Source organism: Chiloscyllium plagiosum, chromosome 22 (assembly GCF_004010195.1).
Source record: "Chiloscyllium plagiosum isolate BGI_BamShark_2017 chromosome 22, ASM401019v2, whole genome shotgun sequence".
NCBI lineage: Eukaryota > Metazoa > Chordata > Chondrichthyes > Orectolobiformes > Hemiscylliidae > Chiloscyllium > Chiloscyllium plagiosum.
In genome coordinates this window covers 33,041,983-33,065,078 of record NC_057731.1, presented here as the reverse complement: position 1 = coordinate 33,065,078, position 23,096 = coordinate 33,041,983, and the positions used below count along the sequence as shown (strand labels likewise).

At 39.2% G+C, this 23,096-nt stretch overlaps 1 protein-coding gene across 2 annotated transcripts in view; it reads left to right on the top strand.

The window, feature by feature from the left end:
* LOC122561183 (SEC23 interacting protein) overlaps nucleotides 1-23,096 on the top strand; it is a 142,651-nt gene that overhangs the window by 9,564 nt on the left and 109,991 nt on the right. For both annotated transcript variants that reach the window (XM_043712707.1, XM_043712708.1), the window contains exons 2-7: nucleotides 425-972; nucleotides 5,288-5,489; nucleotides 12,079-12,272; nucleotides 14,181-14,270; nucleotides 19,902-20,022; nucleotides 20,698-20,787. In XM_043712707.1, coding sequence (XP_043568642.1) covers nucleotides 425-972; nucleotides 5,288-5,489; nucleotides 12,079-12,272; nucleotides 14,181-14,270; nucleotides 19,902-20,022; nucleotides 20,698-20,787 — 1,245 coding nt within the window. The remainder of the gene's footprint in view (nucleotides 1-424; nucleotides 973-5,287; nucleotides 5,490-12,078; nucleotides 12,273-14,180; nucleotides 14,271-19,901; nucleotides 20,023-20,697; nucleotides 20,788-23,096) is intronic.

Below are 23,096 nucleotides of genomic sequence, written 5' to 3'. Positions count from 1 at the left end.
AGTCTCTCCCATTTAACATGTGCTCATGACACACAACATAGTGTAAGGTATCATCATTATTTGTAATAAGTGGTCATTCTTGTTAAGTACAGTAATGCGATCGCATCTTTCAGTTAGTCTGTTGGTAAATTGGGGAATTTGCATGCTTCCATAAAAATGTGAAGTTTTGTATAAATCTACTAATGAGGGGGTGGGAGAGGAGAGGGGGCTTGATCGTTAGTGTGCTAACACAGTGAGATTGACAGTATTCGCTCACTAAATCAAACCAAAATTATTAGCACCAAAAAAGGTAGTAAACTGTTACTTTGAAAATATTCTGAACAGGATTTAGATGTTTATGATCCAGAAGATAAAGGCAATTGTTTTTAAATTTTTTAACTTAAGACTATTATTTGTTTTGCTGTTTTGTTTTTTGAATCGACAGATGAATCCACAGATGTTGGTGAGGAGGATAGTTTTGTGGGTCAGACCTCTGCTTCCACAAGTCATCCATCAACTTTCACCTATTTCACCCAGGCTGCAAACAACAATGATCCTTTTGCAAATATTGGACATCTTCCTTTCACAACAACAGCAGCACCACCTGTAGGGACAGCTTCATTACCAGTGGCTCCAACTGATGTACCCCTTACTTCTGCAGGACATTCTGTGCAGGATCCCTTCACATTTCAGAGTCCGCAGCCTCAGCCTGGCTCCATGATGCCCCCTGTGTCTCAGTATATTAGCACAACGTATCAGAATACTCAGCATGCCATTTCCTCATCAACTGTTTTTCCACCTGTGTCCCCTCCTCAGACTCAGCATCATTATAATCCTTATCGCCAAAGTTCACAGACTAACCGGGCCAGTCCGTACTTTACACCACCTCAACTTCAGCAAAGCCAAAACCAAGGTCACCAGCAGATGCCTTCCTTTCAGTCTACTCCCCCAGTCAATCATCTGTACCAGACACCACCAACATCTACACCACAGGTATGTTGAGCTATCAATTAATGTCAAAATATTTACATACTGTTTGTACCAACTGTGTAATCCTCAGTTTACCTGCAAATGGATTAGTTATTCAAAATAACCAGATACAGAAAAGCCTCATCAATGAAGTACTTTTGAAGCATAGCAATTATTCTTAATTGCCCATATTTAAGTCAGTGAACATTTTGTTAAACCAATAATGGTTAAGTCACAGGTATAAGTTTGACAGAAAATAGGAAGGTGCAGCACTTTTTGCCGTGTACTGTGGATGCATGTGAAGTGCATTGTTTGCAGTTTAAAAGAAAAAGAATGAGAATCCTTTTATGAAGAATTTGATCCTGTCATTCATATTATTTCACGTTGTCTGGTATCATTTGTTCATATAAATGACTTGAGCATCTTTGACCAAATAGGCTTGCTGATGATATCAAAATAGGAGGGAATGCAAGTTGTCAAGAGGAGGTAAAGAGTCTGCAAAGAGATATGGATAGGTTAAGTGAATGGGCAAAAAGTTGGCAGATGAAGTATAACTACAAACTTGTCCATTATTATATAATATTATATAAATTGAGGTAGGCTGCAGAACTCGGTGGTACAGCAGGAACTGGGTGTTCTAGCACATGAATCACAAAGTTAATGTGCAGGTACTTCAAATGTTCTGGAGGGCAAATGGTATGTTGTAATTTATTGCAAGGGGAATGGAATATAAAACTAGAGAAGTTTTGCTGCAGTTATACATGTGTTAGTGAAACCACATCTGCAGAAGGATATCATTGCCGTCGAGGGAGTGTGGTGAAGGTTTACCAGACTTATCCCCAGGATAGAATGACAGTTCTAAAAAAAGAGAGAATGGGCAGCCATTTAGCATTATGAAGAATGAGAGGTAACTTCATTGGAACATAGAAAATACTTAAAGGGATAGACAGGCAACATGTTTCCTCTGCTTGGAGAGTCAAAAAACCAATGGGCACTATTTAAAAATAAGGGGTGCCAAATATCCCTGAGGGTTGTGAACTTTTGGAATTCTGTAACATGTATAGTCTTTGAGTATGTTTAGAGTAGATAGATTTCTGATGACCACTAGCATACGACAGTAATGGGGATGTGGAGAATAAATATTACTGAAGTGTTCGATCAGCCGTGGTTGTATTGAGTGGCAGGGCAAACTGAATGGTCTACTCCTATTCTTCTGGTGTACAATCAATCATTTTGGTCTCCTTATTTGAAAAACAATAATCACTTCGAAGCACATCAAAGAAGGTTCACTCAATTCATTCCAGGGATGAAAAACTTAATCTGTGAAGGGGTTCGGTCTAAACATATTGGAATGAGAGGTGATCTGACTAGAAGATAAAATGTCTTGAACTGATATAGGGTGAATACCAGGAAGATGTTTGCTCTTGCAGGAAAAACTACAAATAGGGTATACAATTTAAGAATAAAAAGTCTCACTTTTGAGACAAATCTTGATGTTTAATTTTTCTACCCAGAAAAAAAAAAGTTGGAGATTGGGTCTTTAAATCTGTTTAAGGCTGAGTTAAACAGATTTTTGATAGATAGGGGAGATGAGGATTATGTGATGCAGACAGTGGAACTGAGACCATAACCTGATTAACTGTGATCATGTGGAATGTTGGAACAGGCTTGATGGGCCTAATGGCCTATTGCTCCAAACTCTGAGGTTCATTTATCCCATAGCTACTTGTGTGATACAAAGCAGGGAAGTAAATATGGGCACTGCTTTGCAACCTGAACTGGATAGTTGTGTCTTTCACATGTATCTTTACAATTGCTCCAATAGTAATCTCAAGTTAACTTGTGTGTTGAGATGTGATATGAGTTCGTCTGCAAGATGTATGCACAGAGTAATAATTATGATTGGGTTCACTTAGTCAAATTTATAAAGATTACTTTTGGTTAATGATAAACCGAGATGTTGCAATAGTCCCCTTCTGTTATAGTTTTTCAGTATTCTTCCTGTAGCATCACTAATCAAAATTTCTTCTCTCAATAGCCTTTTGTCTTCTCAAAGCACTTATTATTTGCAGTTTTTTTATGTAAAAATCTGACTCCAGTGTTAATGTTTCATCTACACTTGATGTTTTAACCACCTGTCCCGAACCCAAAATAAAATTCACCATCTTAACTTGACATTGACTTCTGCTCAATTCACATGAATAGTATTAATGCAGTAATAGTAGGTTTGAACAATCTCTGGAATGCCAAATTATCTTTTTTGTTGTATCCTATCTGAAACTTAAACCAGAAAGCCCTTAAGGTTTGTGAGTCTGCCATCTTTATGTGGAAGTGTATGGTAAGATCTTTAACATTTATTCTATCAAGTTCCATTTGTCAGGGGTACTGAAACTTGTGTGAAAAGGAAAAACAATGGGCTGTCTCCTTAAGTTGACAAAAGTGAGGACTGCAGATGCTGGAAACCAGAGTTTAGATCAGAGTGGTGCTGAAAAAGCACAGCAGGTCAGGCAGCATCTGAGGACCAGGAAAATCGACGTTTCGGGCGAAAGTCTGATGAAGGGCTTTTGCCCGAAACATCGATTTTCCTGCTCCTCAGATGCTGCCTGACCTGCTGTGCTTTTCCAGCACCACTCTGATCCTATCTCCTTAAGTTATCAGTTTGAAGAACCTTTAGTCAGATGGTGCAGAGTTGAAACCTGAAAGTGTAAGTTAGAGTATTTAATTCAATACCAAATTATATACAGTGAGCAATGTAGAATATGAGAGAAAGATGGATTAAAGAGAATGAAATAAAGGAATAATCAAAAAATGTATTCAATTTATGACATTTTAAAAAATCAACCAAGGATTGAAATCTGAAGGAATGAGATTCCATACTTAGAGATTTTCAGTGCCAGAGAGCTTGCTTGGTGATGAATGATTGATTCATAATATGCTGTTAAAAACATAAAATGAACTTTCGTGTAGAAGTTCTAAAGGTTTCTGGCATATTTAATGAATGTCGATCAGTTAAGTACCACCAGTTGAAACTGTTGTGTGTCTGGGAAAGTGAGCCTGTTGACAAGGTACCAGTGAAGTAAAACTTACATGATTTCTATTTTTAATTACATGATTAGAGAAATGGAAGTTGCTAACAAGATTTCACTATTTTTAAAAACTTTAATGCAGATCAGAATCAATGTAAAAGAGGTATGAATTGACACTGATTGTACTTCAAATAAGAAGTTAAATTTCACTTGTTTGATAAAACCAAGAGGCGTCTTCTAGTTCCGTAAGCACTCAAATTGTTCCCTGCAGTGTTGTGGCAAATCATAGCTACACAGTTCCACAATGTGCTCCCTTATTCATACTGGATAAGTCAGGAATCCTATCTAATATCAGCATTCGCCTTTTGAGTTTCATATATGTATATAATATGAAACAAACAAAAGTAGTCCCTCAAGTCTGCTCTGCCATTCAATAGGTTTATAGCTGATCTGAATGTGACCTCAACTCTATTTTTCTGTGTACCTCATACTCGATCACTCCCTTGCCAATCAAGAACCTATCTAAATCTGCCTTAGAATAATTAAATCACCCCATCTTCACTGATTTTGCAAAGAGAATTAAACAGACTAATAACTTGAGAGAGGAAAGAAAAATCTCCTGGCCTTTTTCTCAAAAAGGAGAAGCCTCTTACTTTCAAGTATTCTCCCTTGATCTAGTCTGTTCCTGAAGAGCTAATTGTACTCCCATCTTGTTATGACTATCATTAGCGAGAAACATTTCATCGAGAGAGATTTTTTTCAACCAGTCTGCAACTAACACCTTTTGAGGTATATTTGAGAAACCACCCAGCCGTTTACCATCTCCAAGTTATGTGCACAGCTTTCCAGGTTTTGAAACTTCTTATCTAACTTATATAGTACCTTCGAAGTGCTGTGTCTCCTTTTCTGCCATCCAGAAAGGTTGAACATTTCCTGAGAGAGATTTGCTTCTTCTCACAAGAAACATTTCTGTTCTTCTTCCTGTCTCCGTCCACTTTCTCTTTGTGTAAACATCTGATCATCTTCATTCCTTTAGCTTACAAGCTTGTAGCTCTCCATTGCATGTGCAGCCTTTATTTGTATTTGCCAGACACATGATTTCTTTCTTAATTTCCTCCATTGGTACCACTCCCAGTTTGAGTTGTCAGGTCTGTGATGATTTATTGCTTTTTATACCTTTTCAGTTTGTCTCTGTCTTATATCTGAGCCATTAATTTTGCTTGGATTAACTATCACTTCCAGACACTAATATTATTTTAATCATACCTTCACTAAGTGCTTTAAAATAAAATTGATGTGCCCTCTCTTTTCAGGCCAGTGTAGGGCAGGGAGTGTTACTCCCACCTGCTCCTAAATCTATAGCCACCGCAGTCCAACCTTTACTGAATTTGCCATGTAACATCTATGAGCCTGTGCGACCCCATTGGTTCTACTGCAAACTGGTGGAAGGTAAACCAATCTGGATGCCATTCAGTTTCCTGGACACAGCAAAGCTGGAAGAAGTTTACAACTCTAGTGAGTAGAAATAATTTTATTTGTATGATGTTAAAATTGTTTTATACACAATGTTTTGTTTTCTGACTAAAAACAACTACAATTTACAATTATTACAGGTGAATGTTTGATAAGTAATGCAGGATAACTTTCCCCTCTAATCAGTCGTGTTCTTTCTGCTTTGTAAATTCCAGATTTGGAGTTTAAATTATGTACTTATTGTGTTTAGAATAAATCCCAAGATTTATTAACAAATAGACATTGACTGAGCAAATATATTTGTTACACAGCATTCAGTGAGAACATTTTGCTACGTGATGTTTGTTTTGCTAATATGCTGCTTCAGGTAACACGGACCTTCTTTCAAGTGTATGCATCTGTGTTTGTGAATGGTTAGACAGTGGTTCCACTAGTCTGTTTGTCAATTAAATGCCAATTGTGCAATTTAGTCTCTGCAGATGTACAGCATGAGTAAGTTGCAAATGCCATTAATTATTTTGGTCATTTTAAATATTCCTCACACCATTCCTGGGCACTTAGAGTCATAGAGATGTGCAGCACGGAAACAGATCCTTCAGTCCAACTTGTCCATGCTGACCAGATATCTCAACCCAATCTAGTCCCACTTGCCAGCACCCGCTCCCATTCCCTGCAAACCCTTCCTATTCATATACCCATCCAAATCCCTTTTAAAAACCCTTCCTATTCATATACCCATCCAAATCCCTTTTAAATGTTGCAATTGTACCAGCCTCCACTACATCCTCTGGCAACTCATTCCATACATGCACCACCCTCTGCATGAAAAAGTTGCCCCTTAGGTCTCTTTTATATCTTTCCCCTCTCACCCTAAATCTATGCCCTCTAGTTCTGGACTCCCCCCACCCCAGGAAAAAGACCTTGTCTATGTACAGTAGGCATGCCCCTCATGATTTTATAAAACTCTGTAAGGTCACCCCTCAGCCTTCGACGCTCCAGGGAAAACAGCTCCACCTTATTCAACCTCTCCCTATAGCTCAAATCCTCCAACCCTGGCAACATCCTTGTAAATCTTTTCTGAACCCTGTCAAACTTCAAAACATCCTTCTGATAGGAAGAAGACCAGAATTGCACGCAATATTCCAACAGTGGCCTAACCAATGTCCTGTACAGCTGCAACATGACCTTCCAACTCCTGTACTCAATACTCTGACCAATAAAGGAAAGCATACCAAACGCCTCCTTCACTATACTTCCAACGAGCTATGAGCCTGTGCTCCAAGGACTCTCTTTGTTCAGCAACACTCCCTAGGACCTTACCATTAAGTATATAAGTCATGCTGAGCTTTGCTTCCCCAAAATGCAGCACCTCGAGTTTACCTAAATTAAACTCCACCTGCCACTGTTGTAATCTGAGGTAACACCTTCGCTGTCTCCTCCACTTCCCAATTTTGGTGTCATCTGCAAACTTACTAACTATACCTCTCATGCTCACATCCAAATCATTCATATAAATGATGAAAAATAGTGGACCCAGCAGCAATCCTTGTGGCACTGCACTGGTCACAGGCCTCCAATGTGAAAAACCACTCTTTGTTTTCTACCTTGGAGCCAGTTCCATATCCAAATGGTTAGTCCTCCCTGTATTGCATGAGATCTAACCTTGCAAACCAGTGGGGAACCATATTGAATGCCTTACTGAAGTCCATATAAATCATATCTTACTGCTCTGCCCTCATCAATTCTCTTTCTTATTTCTTCAAAAAAGCAATCAAGTTTGTGAGACATGATTTCCCACACACAAAGCCATGTTGACATTTCCTAGTCAGTCCTTGCCTTTCCAAATACATGTACATCCTGTCTCTCAGGATTCCCTCCAACAACTTGCCCGCCACCGATGTCAGGCTCACTGGTCTATAGTTCCCTGGCTTGTCCTTACCACCTTTCTTAAATAGTGGCACCACGTTAGCCAACCTCCTGTCTTCCGGCACCTCACGTATGACTGTCGATGATACAACTATTTTAGTAAGAGGCCCAGCAATCACTTCCCTAGCTTCCCACAGAGTTCTAGCGTACACCTGATCAGGGCCTGGGGATTTATCCACTTTTAAGCGTTTCAAGACATCCAGCACTTCCTCCCCTGTTAAATGGGCATATTTCAAGATATCACCATCTATTTTCCTACATTCTATATCTTCCATATCCTTTTCCACAGTAAACACTGATGCAAAATATTCGTTTAGTATCTCCTGCAGCTCCACACAAAGGCCGCCATGGTGATCTTTGAGGGGCCTTATTCTCTCCCTAGTTACACATTTGCCCTTAATGTATGTGTAAAAACCCTTTGGATTTTCCTTAACTCTATTTGCCAAAACTACCTCATGTCTCCTTTTTGCCCTCCTGATTTCCCTTTTACTGCCTTTATACTCTTCTCAGGAATTACTCGATCTATCCTGTCTATACCTGACACATGCTTCCTTCTTTTTCTTAATCAAACCCTCAATTTCTTTAGTCATCCAGCATTCCTTATACCTACCAGCCTTTCCTTTCACCCTAACAGGAATATCCTGTCTCTGAATTCTCATTATCTCATTTCTGAAGCCTTCCCATTTTCCAGCCGTCCTTTTACCTGTGAGCATCTGCCCCCGATCAACTTTTGAAAGGTCTTGCGTAATATCGTCAAAATTTGGCCTTTCTCCAATTTAGAACTTCTACTTTAAGATCTGGTCTATTCTTTTCCATCACTATCTTAAAACTATTAGAATTATGGTTGCTGGCCCCATTATGCTCTCCCCACTGATCCCTCAGTCACCTGCCCTGCCTTATTTCCCAAGAATAGGTAAAGTTTTGCACCTTCTCCGCATACTGAATCTCAAAAATTTTCTTGTGCATGCTTAACAAATTCCTCTCCATCTAAACCCTTAACACTATGGCAGTCCCACTCTATCTTTGGAAAGTTTAAATCCCCTACCATAACCAACCTAGTATTCTTACAGAGAACTGACATCTCCTTACAAATCTGTTTCTCAATTTCCCGCTGACTATTGTGGGGTCTATAATACAATCCCACTAAGGTGATTATCCCTTTCTCATTTCTCAGTTCCACCTAAATAACTTCCCTGGATGTATTTCCAGGAATATCCTCCCTCAGCACAGCTGTAATGCTATCCCTTATCCAAATGCCACTCCCCCTCCGCTTTTGCCTCCCTTTCTCTCCTTTCTGGAGCATGTGTATCCTGGAACATTAAGCTGTCAGTCCTGTCCATCCCTGAGCCACGTTTCTGTAATTGCTATGATATCCCAGTCCCATGTTCCAAACGTTGCCCTGAGTTCATCTGCCTTCCCTGTTGGGCCTCTTGCATTGAAATACATGCAGTTTAATTAATCAGTCCTCCCTTGTTCTCTGCTTTGTCCCTGCCAGCACTGTCTGTTTAACTAATTTCTTTTCTCAGCTGTACCAGTCTCAGATTGATCTCTTTCCTCACTAGCTCCCTGGATCCCATCCCTCCCACTTTACTAGTTTAAATCCTCCTGACCAGCTCTTGCAAATCTCCCTGCTAGTATATTAGTCCCCTTCCAATTCAGGTGCAATCCATCCTTCTTGTACATGCCACTTCTACCCTAGAAGAGATTCCAATGATCCAAAAATGTGAATCCTTCTCCCATACACCAGCTACTCAGCCATGCTTTCGTCTACTCTGTCCTCCTATTCCTACCCTCAGTAGCTCATAGCACCGGGGGGTAATCCAGATATTACTACCCTCTAGGACCTCCTTTTTAAATTCTTGCCTAATTGTTTGTAATCTCCCTTCAGAATCTCGTCCTTTTCCCTTCCTATGTCGTTGGTACCAATGTGTACAATGACCTCCTGCTGGGCCCTGTCCTCCTTGAGAACACTCTGCATCCTCTATGAGACATCCTTGGTCCTAGCACCAGGGAGGCAACAAACCATTCTGAGATTTTGCTGCTGGCCACAGAAACGTCTGTATGTGCCATGGACTAGAGAGTCCCCTAAGACAATCGATCGCTTGGAACCTGACGAACCTCTCATTGCGTTAGAGCCAGTCTCAATACCAGAAACTTGGCTGTTTGTGCTACATCCCCCTGGGAATCCATCATCTCCTACATTTTCCAAAACAGCATACTTGTTTGAAATGGGAATACCCACAGAAGACCCGTGCATTAACTGCCCACCTCTCTTGCCTTTCCTGGAGTTAACCCATCTATGTGACTGTATCTGTGACTTTTCTCCCTTCCTATAACTGCCATCCGTCATGCCCCCTTGCTTTTGTAAATACCTCATCGCCTCTAACTGTTGCGCCAATCAATCCATTCTATCTGATAGGATTCGCAACCAATGGCATTTATTGCAGATATAATCCTCAATAACATGTAAACTCTCCCTAAACTCCCATATTTGACAAGAAGAGCATATCACTCTCCTAAGGGCCATTTTTGCTGCTTCCAATCTGCAGACCCAGAAAATAGCACCATCTTATTCCTCTACAAAACATTATTTATGGCTTATATTTTTAAGTTTAATCAAAATACATGCCTCAATAAAACATATAATCAATAAAGAACCCCCTCTACTCACTACTGCGACTTACAGCAAGGCCACACTTAAAACTATTCACTGATCTGTTTCTGTGCTGTGACCTCTCCTAAACATTTAATCAGTGGATGGTAAATGGTTACTCGACATGTAGCTATTTTATGTTTGTATCTTATCAATGTTGACACAATATACAACAGTCACGGTGAAGCCCGTCCCTGCTCTGTCCTACATCTGCTCATACTTCAGAGATGAATTGCTATCAGAGACAAGAAAGTTTCATTTCGCTCTTGCAGCACCAACACCATCCCTATTGCCAGGTTGGCTGGTTTTGAATAGATGAGAGAAATGGTCAAATTAACAAATTTGGAACTTTAGTGATTTGTGATTTAATGCAGCATCATGGATATTGGTTTACCAAGCCATCATAGCTTCGTGTTGTAATAGAATTTAAAAATTCATAGAACATTACAGCACAGTTCTTAGAAATTTTAATTAGAGAAGATGATAAATCCATTTTTAAAATCTAAAAATTTTAGGACACAGGTGTGTTTATAATACAAATCAATATGTTGTTCTCAAATAGCTTTTTAAATATACAGTACTATTTTTCAATGAACCTTTGATTACAATGCCAGTCTAATTTATGTGGTATTGTTTAAAACATCTCCTGTGAGAATGGATTAAAAGTTCATTAGCTAGAAATCTAGTTCTCCAAAATATATTTTTTTGGGTAAGTCCAGTTCCATGGTGATGATCTATAAATATTGTGAAAATAAGCACTCCAGCTTTTGGCTTGATAATGGAAAAAAATATGGAAAATGGAGTCCAGTTTTAATCCCCTAAAGCTACAGCATTACTTCATTAATTTCATACAAAACAGTTATTTTGTTGAATACAAAAGCAATGCCTTTGAATTTTGTGACCCCATGTAAACTGGAACAAAGACATGTTTTGCTGCTTGTTAACAATCATAGTCAGAACAACTTTATAGGTTGGTCTTTGACCAAAGCCTGTGTTAACTGCTGTCACAACCTGTTATCTTTTTTTAACTTTTATTGTATCCATGACAGTTAATTTATATTTTAACAATTGACTAGTCAAAGGCTATGGCTAGTTTTCCACTAAAAAAAAATTAGTGGGGGGGGGGTGGTGACAAAAAAGGAGCTATAATGTTGAACTAACAAATGAGAAATACGGGTTTTTAAAATTTCAATACCATTAAACTGCTTGAGATATTGAAATGTTGCACTGCTTTGTGTCACTAAGAGTATGCAAAATAAGGCAGTGAAGGAAGTCCTCTTGCACCAGTTGGATAGACGTTAGTCAAGGCAGATATAAATGTTTATGCTGGCTGAAGGAAATATCTACCTTTTTCAGTTCCCTTATTAAAGATAACTGTGATTAAGCAGTCAATTGAAACACTTTAGATGATTCACCCAGAAAGCCATGGATGCCAGTTTGTAAATTCTCTACTTGCAGCACCTGGTGCTGCTCATTCCAGTTTCTTTGCCAAAAGATCACTCCATGTTGATAAGATATTGGTTCTAAATTTCAGCTTTACTTACTTGAACTTGCCGTACTCTTGCAGTTTATTTTAAAGTAATTCTATGCATTAACCAGTTCAAGACAATTTGTTATCTTTAAATTTCGCTTTCTTTCAGGATTGAAAATCTTAATTTTTTAGCCTTTCTCAAGGGTTTGTGTAATTGAGTTTCTTTTGTTATTCATTCGTCAGAAAGGCGAAGTAATCTGAAACTTAACCATTCAGAAGAAAAAAGAAAATACATTCAATCAACAGACATGATTTAAATGACAGGCGCAATATTTTTTATAATGACATCATAACCTTTTTATCTTTTGGTTTCATTTTTGATTGTTATCCTGGTCACTTATGCAGACTTGAAACATTTGCAAGCACAGGCCAAATACCATTTAACCAATAATGTCTATTGTCTTTTTCTCATACAAAAATTATTTTTCCTAATTGTATAAAGGTACATCTTTAGTATTTTTAGCCGTTGTCACTTTTTGTTACAAAATCTAAATCAACCCATTTTAATTTAAAACTTCCAGTACAACCAGACCCTGAAAATGTGATTGTATCCACTGATGGAGGTCGCTATGACATTCAGTTATATGACCGCACCCGACATGCTGTGTACTGGGAAGAGGAACCATCTGAAGTGAGGCGATGCACGTGGTTTTATAAAGGGGACATGGACAGCAGGTTTATTCCTTACTCTGAGGAATTTAGTGAAAAATTGGAGGTACAGTATTCCATAGAGCTATCCTTAGCTGCCATTTATAAGTCAATGAAATGTTATAGAATCCACTTGCAGTTCTGGGTGAGCCAACAGTACACAAAACACTTGGGTCAAAGAGTAAATCAAACAAAATTGCCTGGACTTTACATTTACACTGTTCATGGCAAAAGTGAGGGCTAGAGATCAGAGTCAAGATTAGAATGGTGCTGAAAGAGCACAGCAGGTCAGGCAGTATCAGGAGCACGTAAATCGATGTTTTGGGCAATGATGAAGGGCTTTTGCCTGAAACGTCAATTCTCATTTACACTGTTCATGTAGAGCAAGGGTGTAACATTCAAAACTTGCGCTCCAACACGTCTTTAGGAGTTAACTACATGACCACCTGCAGTTATAATTTTCAATTTAACCTATTTTTCTAATTAACTTAATCAGAGATATTAGTACCTGCCAATGGAACAGGTGGGACTTGAACCTGGGCCTCCTGGTCCAGCTGCATGGATGCGACACTGTGCCAGAAGAGGCCGTCCCCCCTCCCCAGCCACATGCTGTTATCCTTGTGAAAAAAATGTAATCAGCTGATTTAATATTCAGTGATTTGGCTGAATTTTCCAGTGATTACGTATGTAATTCCCAGAACTGTCTACAATTCTATGAAATATGTAATCACTTTCAGCAGAATCAGTGGTTAGATCCATGCAGGATCATGGAGGAACTTTAGACAGCTTGCTCCTACTGCTGAAAATAGATTTCTCTGTGAAATTTACCAAAATGGCAATGACAAATCTGAGGTAAATTTATGTGTGGTAATCCAGCATTAAGGGGAACCAACTCTGTTCGCTGGGAGTAGGCTTGTTGAGTTATCTGAAATGGGGTCTTTCCATTTCCATTTCCAGCATGCCCATTGTCATGAGTAACCTGGCAGCTGATTTTTGTCCCCGTCCTGTACAGAAAGGCAATCAGTGCTAAAAATCCATTTTAACTACTTTTAGCCTTAAATTTTAATGACAGCAGTTTTATTTATTTTCACATGGGGTATCTCAAAATATTTCTGTAAGTAAACAGCATTTTTTTTGTTCACATTCTTCTTGAATCTGCAAACAAATGTATTTCTCCAAACCAGCTTTAACCACAATTTGAAGAGGTATAGGATTGGGGTGGAGACCACAAATTCAAAAACTCTTGTGGTCACCTGTGGGCACTCCTGACTCCTCGTGTTACACCACAAAGCCTATTACTTGCAGATTTTCTTTTGCATTTAACAACTGTTACCAGTGATTTGGAACAATTTAGCCTTTTTGCAAAAATTTTATGTTCCCTGTGCAAGTCTAACACAACTGATATTGCACTGTTCCTTTCTTCTGACTGGAAATTGAAGCAACAAAACTTGTTGCAATACTTGGATTTAGTATAGATGCTTGGATCCCTTCTCGTGATGTGTGTATGTTTTGTATCATCTCGACATTTTAGAAACCCCTTTTTCTGCAATCATTTGTGCTCCTTTCTCAAAATAATTATGTTAGATAATTATTATTTTCTGGAGGCTATTTCAGCTCAGTTGCAGTGTAAGGCACTTAAGCAAATTAATTGTTTAATCTAGTGACTTCCGTTCTGTGTAATTTAACTTATGTACTGGATCTAAGGAACTCTCTGTACGCAATTGTCATTTATGTTGTTTATAATTTACTGCAGAGATACATTGTGGCATTTGAAAATAATTTTGAAATCTGTTAACTCATAGTAATTGTATTAGCCTTTCAAGCCTTAAAAACATATCGTATTTATTTTTCCATATCAGTATTTACTAAAAGTGAATTTGAAACTTTCAGTGTATTCTTAAGTTCATTTTAATTTGTTGAGGAAAGCAAATTGAACAAATTAGATGTCTCTCAAAATTTATCTCTTGTTTTGCAGGGGGAATATAAAAAAACTGTAACTACCAACCAGTGGCATAAAAGACTGGAGTTCTCTAGTGGGGAAACCATTGTCATGCATAATCCAAAGGTACAGTGTACTGGAAATAGTGAGTTGTGATCTTTCATGCACTATCAATGATATAAAGATATGGGTTTCATAAAAATGTTTGCTTCTATTTGATCAAGGGAAATAACAACTGATTTGGTTTTCAATTATCATCTTTGTTTCAGTAGAACAATATTTCATGTTTACAATTGCTGCAACTAGCTCATTTATCCATAAGGAAGATTATAGGTCCATATTTGGACTGTAATGCCCTTGTGGGGAAGAAGCAAGAGCTTCTTATACAATGGTAGATAACTGGTGGAAACATCTTCCAACTGTGGAACGATCTGTATTAGTTGTGAAGTGTTCCCAATGGTTGAATGGTAAAGGCACTATATGAGGTACTTTGAGTCACTTGAATTCTAAGCTTTGATCATCCACATGTGCTGAATAGCTTAATCTCAATTAATGTAATACTGAGGGGATATGTAATACTGTGATAACTGTTCGGGAATGAGAGGGTTGGTAAGGGGAGATGATCCCAACTCTCACTTGCAGTCTTCATACAGAATTCCTTGTTGAAAAGTGTACATGTATGGACATCAGGTAGGAATAGGATTAGACAGGCTCTCTTGCACTTGAATAGCCTTCTCTCATACTAATAATAAGGCACAAATGGAAACTGGATCTCTGGGCCACGTGCCAATGTTTGGGGAAAGCTATTTTTCTTTCGTTTTCTGTATGTTGATGATGCTACCATGGTTGAATTAATTGTCCATTTTCAGTTCCCAATGGGATTGGTGGGTGCCATTATCTGATTAGCTTTTACCAATTTACATCAGCTATTTGAAAAAAAAGCTTTTTTTTTAATTCACAAGATGTGGACGTAACCAGTTAGGCCAGCATTATTGCCTAGAGGGCATTTAAGAGTCAGCCACATTGCTGTGGGTCTGAAGTCATGTGTAGGCCAGACCAGGTAAGGATGGCAGTTTCCTTCTTGAAAGGACATTAGTGAACCAGACTTTTTTTTTCTCTCTGATAATCAACAATGGTTTCGCAGTCATCTTTAGACTCTTACTTGCAGATATTTATTGAATTCAAATTCGACCATCTGCCTTGGCAGGAATTGAACCCTGGTCACCAGAACGTTATCTGGTCTCTGTCTTAACAGACTAGCAATAATACAACTAGGCCACTGTTCCTCCCAGCATTAAACACTAGCACTGTTATATGGAACTGGATTTAACTCTAACTTGTAGGAGTATAGTCGAAATGTCCTTGAAGGATATTAAATTGAGTTTTTTGTTATGGTTCAGCAGTATTCATTCTTATTTTACTCTTAGCAGTCCAGAAATGCTACCGAGTACAAAAATTGGAAAATAGGATAGATGAATGCTTGGCTTGAGTTGGTGAAAGAGGGTGAGTTATAGATTCCTGGATCACTGGGACCATTTCTGGGTAAGATGGGTCTGTACAAGTGGGATGGTTTGCACTTGAACCAGAATGGGACCAACGTCCTTTCGGGTTGGTTTCTTTAGCTCTTTTGGAAGGAGTTAAAGCTACTTCGGCAAAGGGAAGGGACACAAATTGTTAGTACAATAGCATACATCAGTAAAGGAATCAAGGTGGAGGGAGTTCAACCATATTGAGATTCAAAGAGTAAAGCGAAACTGTACTTTAATGCCAAGAGTATTATCAATAAGACCGATGAGTTAAGGGTGTGATTTTTATTCATTCACGGGATGAGGGCCTTGCTGACTAGACTAGCATTTATTGTCTATCCCAGAGGGCAGCTAAGAGTCAACGACATTTTCCTGGATCTGGAGGCACATGTAGGCCAGACTAGGTAAGGGTGTCTGTTTCCTTCCCAAACGGACATTAGTGAACCAGATTTCTTTTTCCCTGACAGTCAACAATGGTTTCATGGTCATCGTCATGCTCTTAATTTCAGATTTTTATTGATACAAATTCCACAACTTGATGTGGTAGGACTCAAATCCAGGTCCCCAGAACTTTACCTCTGTCGTTGGATTAACAGTCTGGCGATATTGCCATTGGGCCATCACCTCCCTGTGGAACTGTAGTGTTGTTGTCACCACTGAGACGTGGACGTTCGTATCCACAATATGCTTACTGGAAACAAATAGCCAAGTTACGGTTTGGGCTACCTGCATAAAAATGTTTTGAGGGGTCCATAACAGAACATCTTTAAGCAGATAGCCCAGACCGTAACTTTGCTATTTATTTCAGGTAAGTGTGCAGTGGATATTCCTGGAGCGAATAAGCTGGTCCGACTGCCAGGTTCTAAACAATCAGAAGTTATTTACAAAATTGCAGAATGAAACGCGATGAACCGAAAATAGAATACCCAAATAGAATACCCAAATATCCTCTCCGAACCTGACAGGCTATCCTAACTTAATGATGTTGTTCCAAAATACTTGCAACAGTCCCAATAAACAGACTGCTTAGCACCAACAGTAAAGATGACACAAAAAGCTTACAGGTTATGAAGTTAGAAGGGCAGAAGGAGGAAGAGAGCATCTAGTTTCAACTGTAACCCTGACTCAACTAACCCCCGAACTGAACTGAACTGACCTGTGAAGCTCGAGAGCTGGCCGCACCCCCTTAATTATACCATTTTTTTAAAGACAGGAAAACCTTAGGCTAGAGGCATTATCTGTTAGGGGTAAACAAAAAGGGTCCCAATAATCTATTCAAACCCAGTCTACCTGGAGCCTGGCCAATTACTCCCTCTTTGGGAAAAAAAGACTCAAGGGTACAGTAGCTTTGAGAAAAGACTAGGTTCAAGACATAGGTTATCCCTTCACTTGCTGTTCAGCTATTGACACTTTACCCACACTATTTGACACTTTTGATCACCTGCAAATATTTGTTATTCAGCCTGTTAACACTCCACTCACATCTTGTACTATCTTTTGATACTCTTAATTACCTGGAATTATCTTGCAATGATCTCTCTGTCTATAAATTCAGAGCCTGTGCACTTCCCTCCACTTCACCCGATGAAGGAGCAGTGCTCCGAAAGCTTGTGATTTCAAATCAAATTGTTGGACTATCACCTAATGTCGTGAACCTCTGACCTCTGAGGTGGCAGCGAGGATGCATTTTAGTGATAGCAACTGAAACGCTGTGTGATTTAAGTTTGTTTTGGAAAACACGTTTGTTTTGGTTTTGGATAAGGCAGATGTTATTAAAATGAGGCAGGCTCTGGTTAAAGTGGACTGGGTACAGCCACTTGTGAGTAAATCTATAACAGAACTTTGGATGTGTTCACAAAGGAACTGGGGAGAGTAGGACACAACATGTTCCCTTTAGAGTGAAATATAGAAGTAAGAAATCCAGAGAACCCAGGATACCTAGGAATGTCAGGTCGGCATGGTCGGGTTGGACCGAAGGGTCTGTTTCCATGCCGTACATCTCTATGACTGTGTAAGAAGGAAAAATAGAGGCTTTTAATGGCCACAAAGGGAGCAAATCAGTAGAGCCCCATTTGGAAGATAGAAAGTATGTGGGGAACTTGAGCAGTTACAAGAGCAAAGAGGGGACATGAAAAAAACACGGATGGGTGAGATTAGGGAAAATTGCGAGATATTTGGTAAGTGTATCAAGGAGAAAAGATTAATCAGGGAAAAAAACAAGGCTCATTAGGGACCAAGGGGGCAATCTGTGCATGGTGTCAGAGGACATTAGTAGGGTGTTCAACAAGTACTTATTGTCAGTCTTCACTTGGAAGAAGAGGAATGTAGGTATAGAAATTCTGGGAAGAGGGAAGTTCTTGAGTTGCTTGACATGGAGAGTAAGGAGGTATTAGAGGTTTTGGCAGGTTTAAAAGTGGACAGATTCTCAGATTAGGATGTGTGATAAACTATGGGAGAAAATTGAATAGGAGAGAATTAATCCCCATTTGAAGAGGTAATGTTTGCCTTTGTCAGTAAGCGGTCTCACCTAACCATTTTAATTGAATTCTTTGAGGACCTGATCAGGTGTAGTGTTTTATGTAGCTTATATGAATGTCAGTAAAGCCATTGATAAAGAAGGTTAAAACGTATGGAATTCAGAGTAGCTTGGCAAGTTAGATCCAAAATTGGCTTTCTGAAGGGAGATAGATGGTAGAAGGTTGTTTTTGTGAATGGAGACCACAGTCCAGTGCTTGAATCAGTGCTGAGTCCCTTTAATGTTAATGATAAATTTAAATAATTATATAAGAAAATGCGGGAAGGGTGATATTAAGTAAGTTTGTGATGCCAAGAAGATTGGCAAGGTGGTTGATAGTGAGGAAGAAGGTCTTGGGTTACAGAAGGATAGAGATGGATTGGACAGATGGGCAAATTTAGTGACAGATGGAATTCCACCTGAAAAGTGAGGTGATGGACTTTGGAAGCAAACACAAGACAAGAGAGTTCTCAGTGATTGACAAGGCACTAGGAACCTCAGATGATTCAGAGGAATGCTGGGTTGTTTGACCACAGATCCCTGAAGGTGACAGGACAGGTTAATAGGATAGTTAAGAACGCATATGTGACCCTTGCTTTATTAGTTGTTACATAGATTATAAGAGTAGGGAGGCTAAGTTGGAGCTGTATAAAACTTTGGTTAGGCCTCAGCTGGAGTACTGTGGGCAGTTCAGGCTATCGCCCAGAAGAATGTGATTGTACTGGAGGAGGGGTAGAGGAGATTCACCAGGACATTATCTGGGATGGAGATTTCTGCTATAAAGAGAGGCTGAATAAGCTTGGGTTTGTTTCCTTTAGAGCAGACGAGGCTGAAGGGGAATCTGATAGAGGAGTGTAAGATTGAGGGGCATGAACAGGGTGGATAGAAAGCTCCTCCCTTGAATGGTCAGTAACAAGGGGGCACAATTTTAAGGTGTGAGGCAGGAGATTTAGAGAGGTTTGAGGAAATCTTTTTTCATCCAGAGGGCTGTGGATATTTGTGGTGGAAAACCTCAAAACCTTTAAACAGCACTTACATGAGCACTCAGAATGTTGTGATGTTCAAGTCTATGGGCCAAGTGCTGGAATGTGGAACTAGTGCAACTTTAGAGCAGTTGTGTCAGGGCCTCTTCTGTACTACATGATTCCATGAAATGACCAATTTTTCTACTTCATTGACTTTGGTGTTGTGGGCATCAGTGTGGTTCTTCAGATGAAGCAGATTTGGATGGTGGGAGAATTGGGCAGGAATTTAATCCTCATTTCACAATTATATGTTCTGCCTTTTAATTTCCATGATACACTTATATGTCCAAACTATAATGTTTATTGACTGTAGAGTACTTACAGATTTTTACGGGCTGTTTCATTATAAATATGAACACAAATTTGTGGTAGAAAAGCTTAAGAGTGCTTGCAGATATAAGGTTTTTATAATATATGTTAAATTGATATAGAATGAGTTCAATGTTGGTATTTGCCACTGTGATCCTCGCTGTTACCCAACTACAATGTAAGTTGCTGTTTTTAGGAAAGAAGAAAATATGAGGTCTGGTTTTGTCACCAGGTGTGAAACTTCCTCTAGCTGTGTCAACTTGGACTGGTTTTATATTGATTCTGTCTACATAAATGTATTTTGAAGCCTATTTTATGATTCCATTTTTCAATAATAATATTTTTAAAAAGGCATACTTCAATCAATTGTGCTTACTTTCAGGTCATAGTTCAGTTCCAGGCTTCCTCTCAACCAGATGAATGGGGAACTACACCAGATGGGCAGACTCGGCCAAGAGTGGTCAAACGTGGGATTGATGATGACCATGATGAGATTCCTGAAGGTATGAGTCTGAACACCATTCTATTGAGTGAATGGCATCAGGTAACTACAAATCAGACTTGAAAAGGGTGGTACTGGAAAAGCATAACGGGGCAGGCAGTATCCAAGGAGCAGGAGAGTTGACTTTTTGAGCATATGTCATCTTCTCCCTCGTTCTCTCGCACCCTCAAATGAAGGGTTTATGCCAGAAATGTTGACTCCTGCTCCTCGGATGCTGCCTGACCTGCTATGCTTTCCAGTGGCCCAGCCTTTTCTGATTCTCCAGCTTTTGCAGTCCTCACTTTCTCCTAACTACAAATTAGCACGAGTAAATAAAATTGCTTTTCTCAGTGCCAAAGAAAATTCTACAAAGTATCATTAAACATATAAAGCTACTAAATATCTCCTTTTATTGTATTACAAGTTAGTGCTTTCACAATACTATGGCCAATCCTATGGTCACCTCCCTGTTTTGAGTTTTTTTGTTGATGTTAGTTGCTGCTGGTTCTCCAATAATTGGCATTTTATCACTGAAAGTTCCTCTGTCTATTGAAGAAATACTGAGGAGGATCTTGCTTTACCATCAGTACCTTTTTTGAGTGCTACGTTTTTATATGAAGTGCCTTGAATAATTTCTCATGATCTTGATAAAGGCTAAGAACTTGCATTTTGTTGAGACTTTCATTTTATTATTTAGGTGAGCTGCCAGACGTTAATCATCTCGTGTTCATGGCACATGGAATTGGGCCTGTATGTGACCTACGTTTCAGAAGCATTGCTGAATGTGGTAGGTCTGATTGTTAATAAGAATTTTCCTTGCTGATATTTTGAAAATTTGTCATTAATGCATCTCGAATATTTGAAGAAAACCTAAATTTAAGTAGCTTTGTAAGAAGACCTGTGGTAAATAACCATTTAAAAAGTTTAACTAGCCAGGTTCAGAAATATTTTGGGGCTTTGAGAGATTTATCCAGGGTGAAAGGGTTTTTTAACATAAGTGCAAAAACAGTTCAGGGCGGGAGAGAATGACCAAAATCCCTGATGTGTTTGTAGCTACATGATTCCAACATTACATTTCAGAAGTACTAATTAAAATTTGTTTCTACTTCTAAAATCAAAACTCTTTTGGCAGGCATAACACTCTTCATAATTGAGCTTGCTTTAAAGTTAGTCAGATTTATACTTGACAGTTTTTGTATTATTTCAAGTTGAATCGTGTACTTTACTCATAAGTTAAACTTTCAATCTTTCATTGTCAGTGTAAAAGTCGTGGCAAATTGGAGTCATTAATTCTGCAGTGATCATACACATTGTTGTAACCTTGATGATATGAATCAGCCCTGTTTTCCCAGAGAAGTTGTTCTAAAATCATATCCTATTTTACTCTCTAAATGGTTTCCCGATTTCATTTTGTCAACAAATTATTATATCTTGTTTTATCCTCTACTTCACATGTTAAGGTTTCACCAGAAACTTCACTACTGGACAGTTGCATAGCTTCCCTAAACTACATCAATCCGGGAAAGTCATTCCATAAAACATCGATTATTTCTTGTGATTTGAAAATCTTGAGCAGGTGCAGGTATGATGATTTGTATTGCCCTCTGTTGCATATTGGACTAGGCAGGATTGAGAGTCATAAGGAGGAGGTGTTAGCAATTCTGGAAAGTGTGAAAATGGATAAGTCCCCGGGCTGGATGGAATTTATCCTAGGATTCTCTGGGAAGCAAGGGAGGAGATTGCAGGGCCTTTGACTTTGATCTTAATGTCATCATTGTCCACAGAAATAGTGCCAGAAGACTGGAGGTTAGCAAATGTCCCCTTGTTCAAGAAGGGGATTAGAGAGAACCCTGGTAATTACAGATCAGTGAGGTAAAGTGTTGGAAATGATTATAAGAGATAAGATTTATAATCATCTAGAAAGGAATAATTTGATTAGGGATAGTGAACACGGTTTTGTAAAGGGTAGGTTGTGCCTCACAAACCTTATTGAGTTCATTGAGAAGGTGACGAAACAGGTGGATGAGGGTAAAGTGTTGGTTGTGGGATATATGGCTTTTAGCAAAACATTTGATAAGGTTCCCCACGGTAGGCTATTGTAGAAAATATGGAGGCATGGGATTGAGGGTGATTTAGCGGTTTGGAGCAGAAATTGGCCAGTTGTAACAAGACATGGTGGTGGTTGATGGGAAACGTTTGTCCTGGAGTTCTGTTGCGAGCGGTGTACCACAAGGAACTGTTTTGGGGCCACTGCTGTTCGTCATTTTTATAAATGCCCTGGATGAGGGCATAGAAGAATGGGTTAGTAAATTTGGGGATGATATTAAGGTTGGTGGAGTTGTGGACAGTGCAGAAGGATAATGCAGGTTACAGAGGGACATAAAAAAGCTGCGGAGCTGAGCTGAGAGATTGCAAATGGAGTTTAATGCGGCACAGTGTGAGCTGATTCACTTTGGAAGGAGTAACAGGAATAGAGAGTACTGGGCTAATGGTAAGATTCTTGGGAGTGTAGATGATCAGTGAGATCTCTGTGTCCATGTGCATAGTTCCCTGAAGGTTGCCACCCAGGTTGATAGGGTTGTTAAGAAGGCATATGATGTGTTGGCTTTTATTGGCAGAGGGATTGAGTTTCGAAGCCATGAGGTCATGTTGCAGCTGTACAAATCTCTGGTGCAGCTGCACTTAGAGTATTGCGTACAGTTCTGGTCACCGCATTATTAAGAAGGACGTGGAAGCATTGGAAAGGGTGCAGAGGAGATTTACCAGGATGTTGCCTGGTATGGAAGGAAAATCTTGAGGAAAGGCTGAGGGACTTGAGGCTGTTTTCCTTCGAGAGAAGAAGATTGAAAGGTGACTTAATTGAGACATATAAGATAATCAGAGGGTTAGATAGGGTGGACAGTGAGAGTCTTTTTCCGCGGATGGTGATGGCGAGCACGAGGGGACAGCTTTAAATGGAGGGGTGATAGATATAGGACAGATGTAGTAGGGACGTGGAACGCCCTGTCTGCAATTGTAGTAGACTTTCCAACTTTAAGGGCATTTAAATGGTCATTGGATAAACATATGGATGATAATAGAATAGTGTAAATTAGA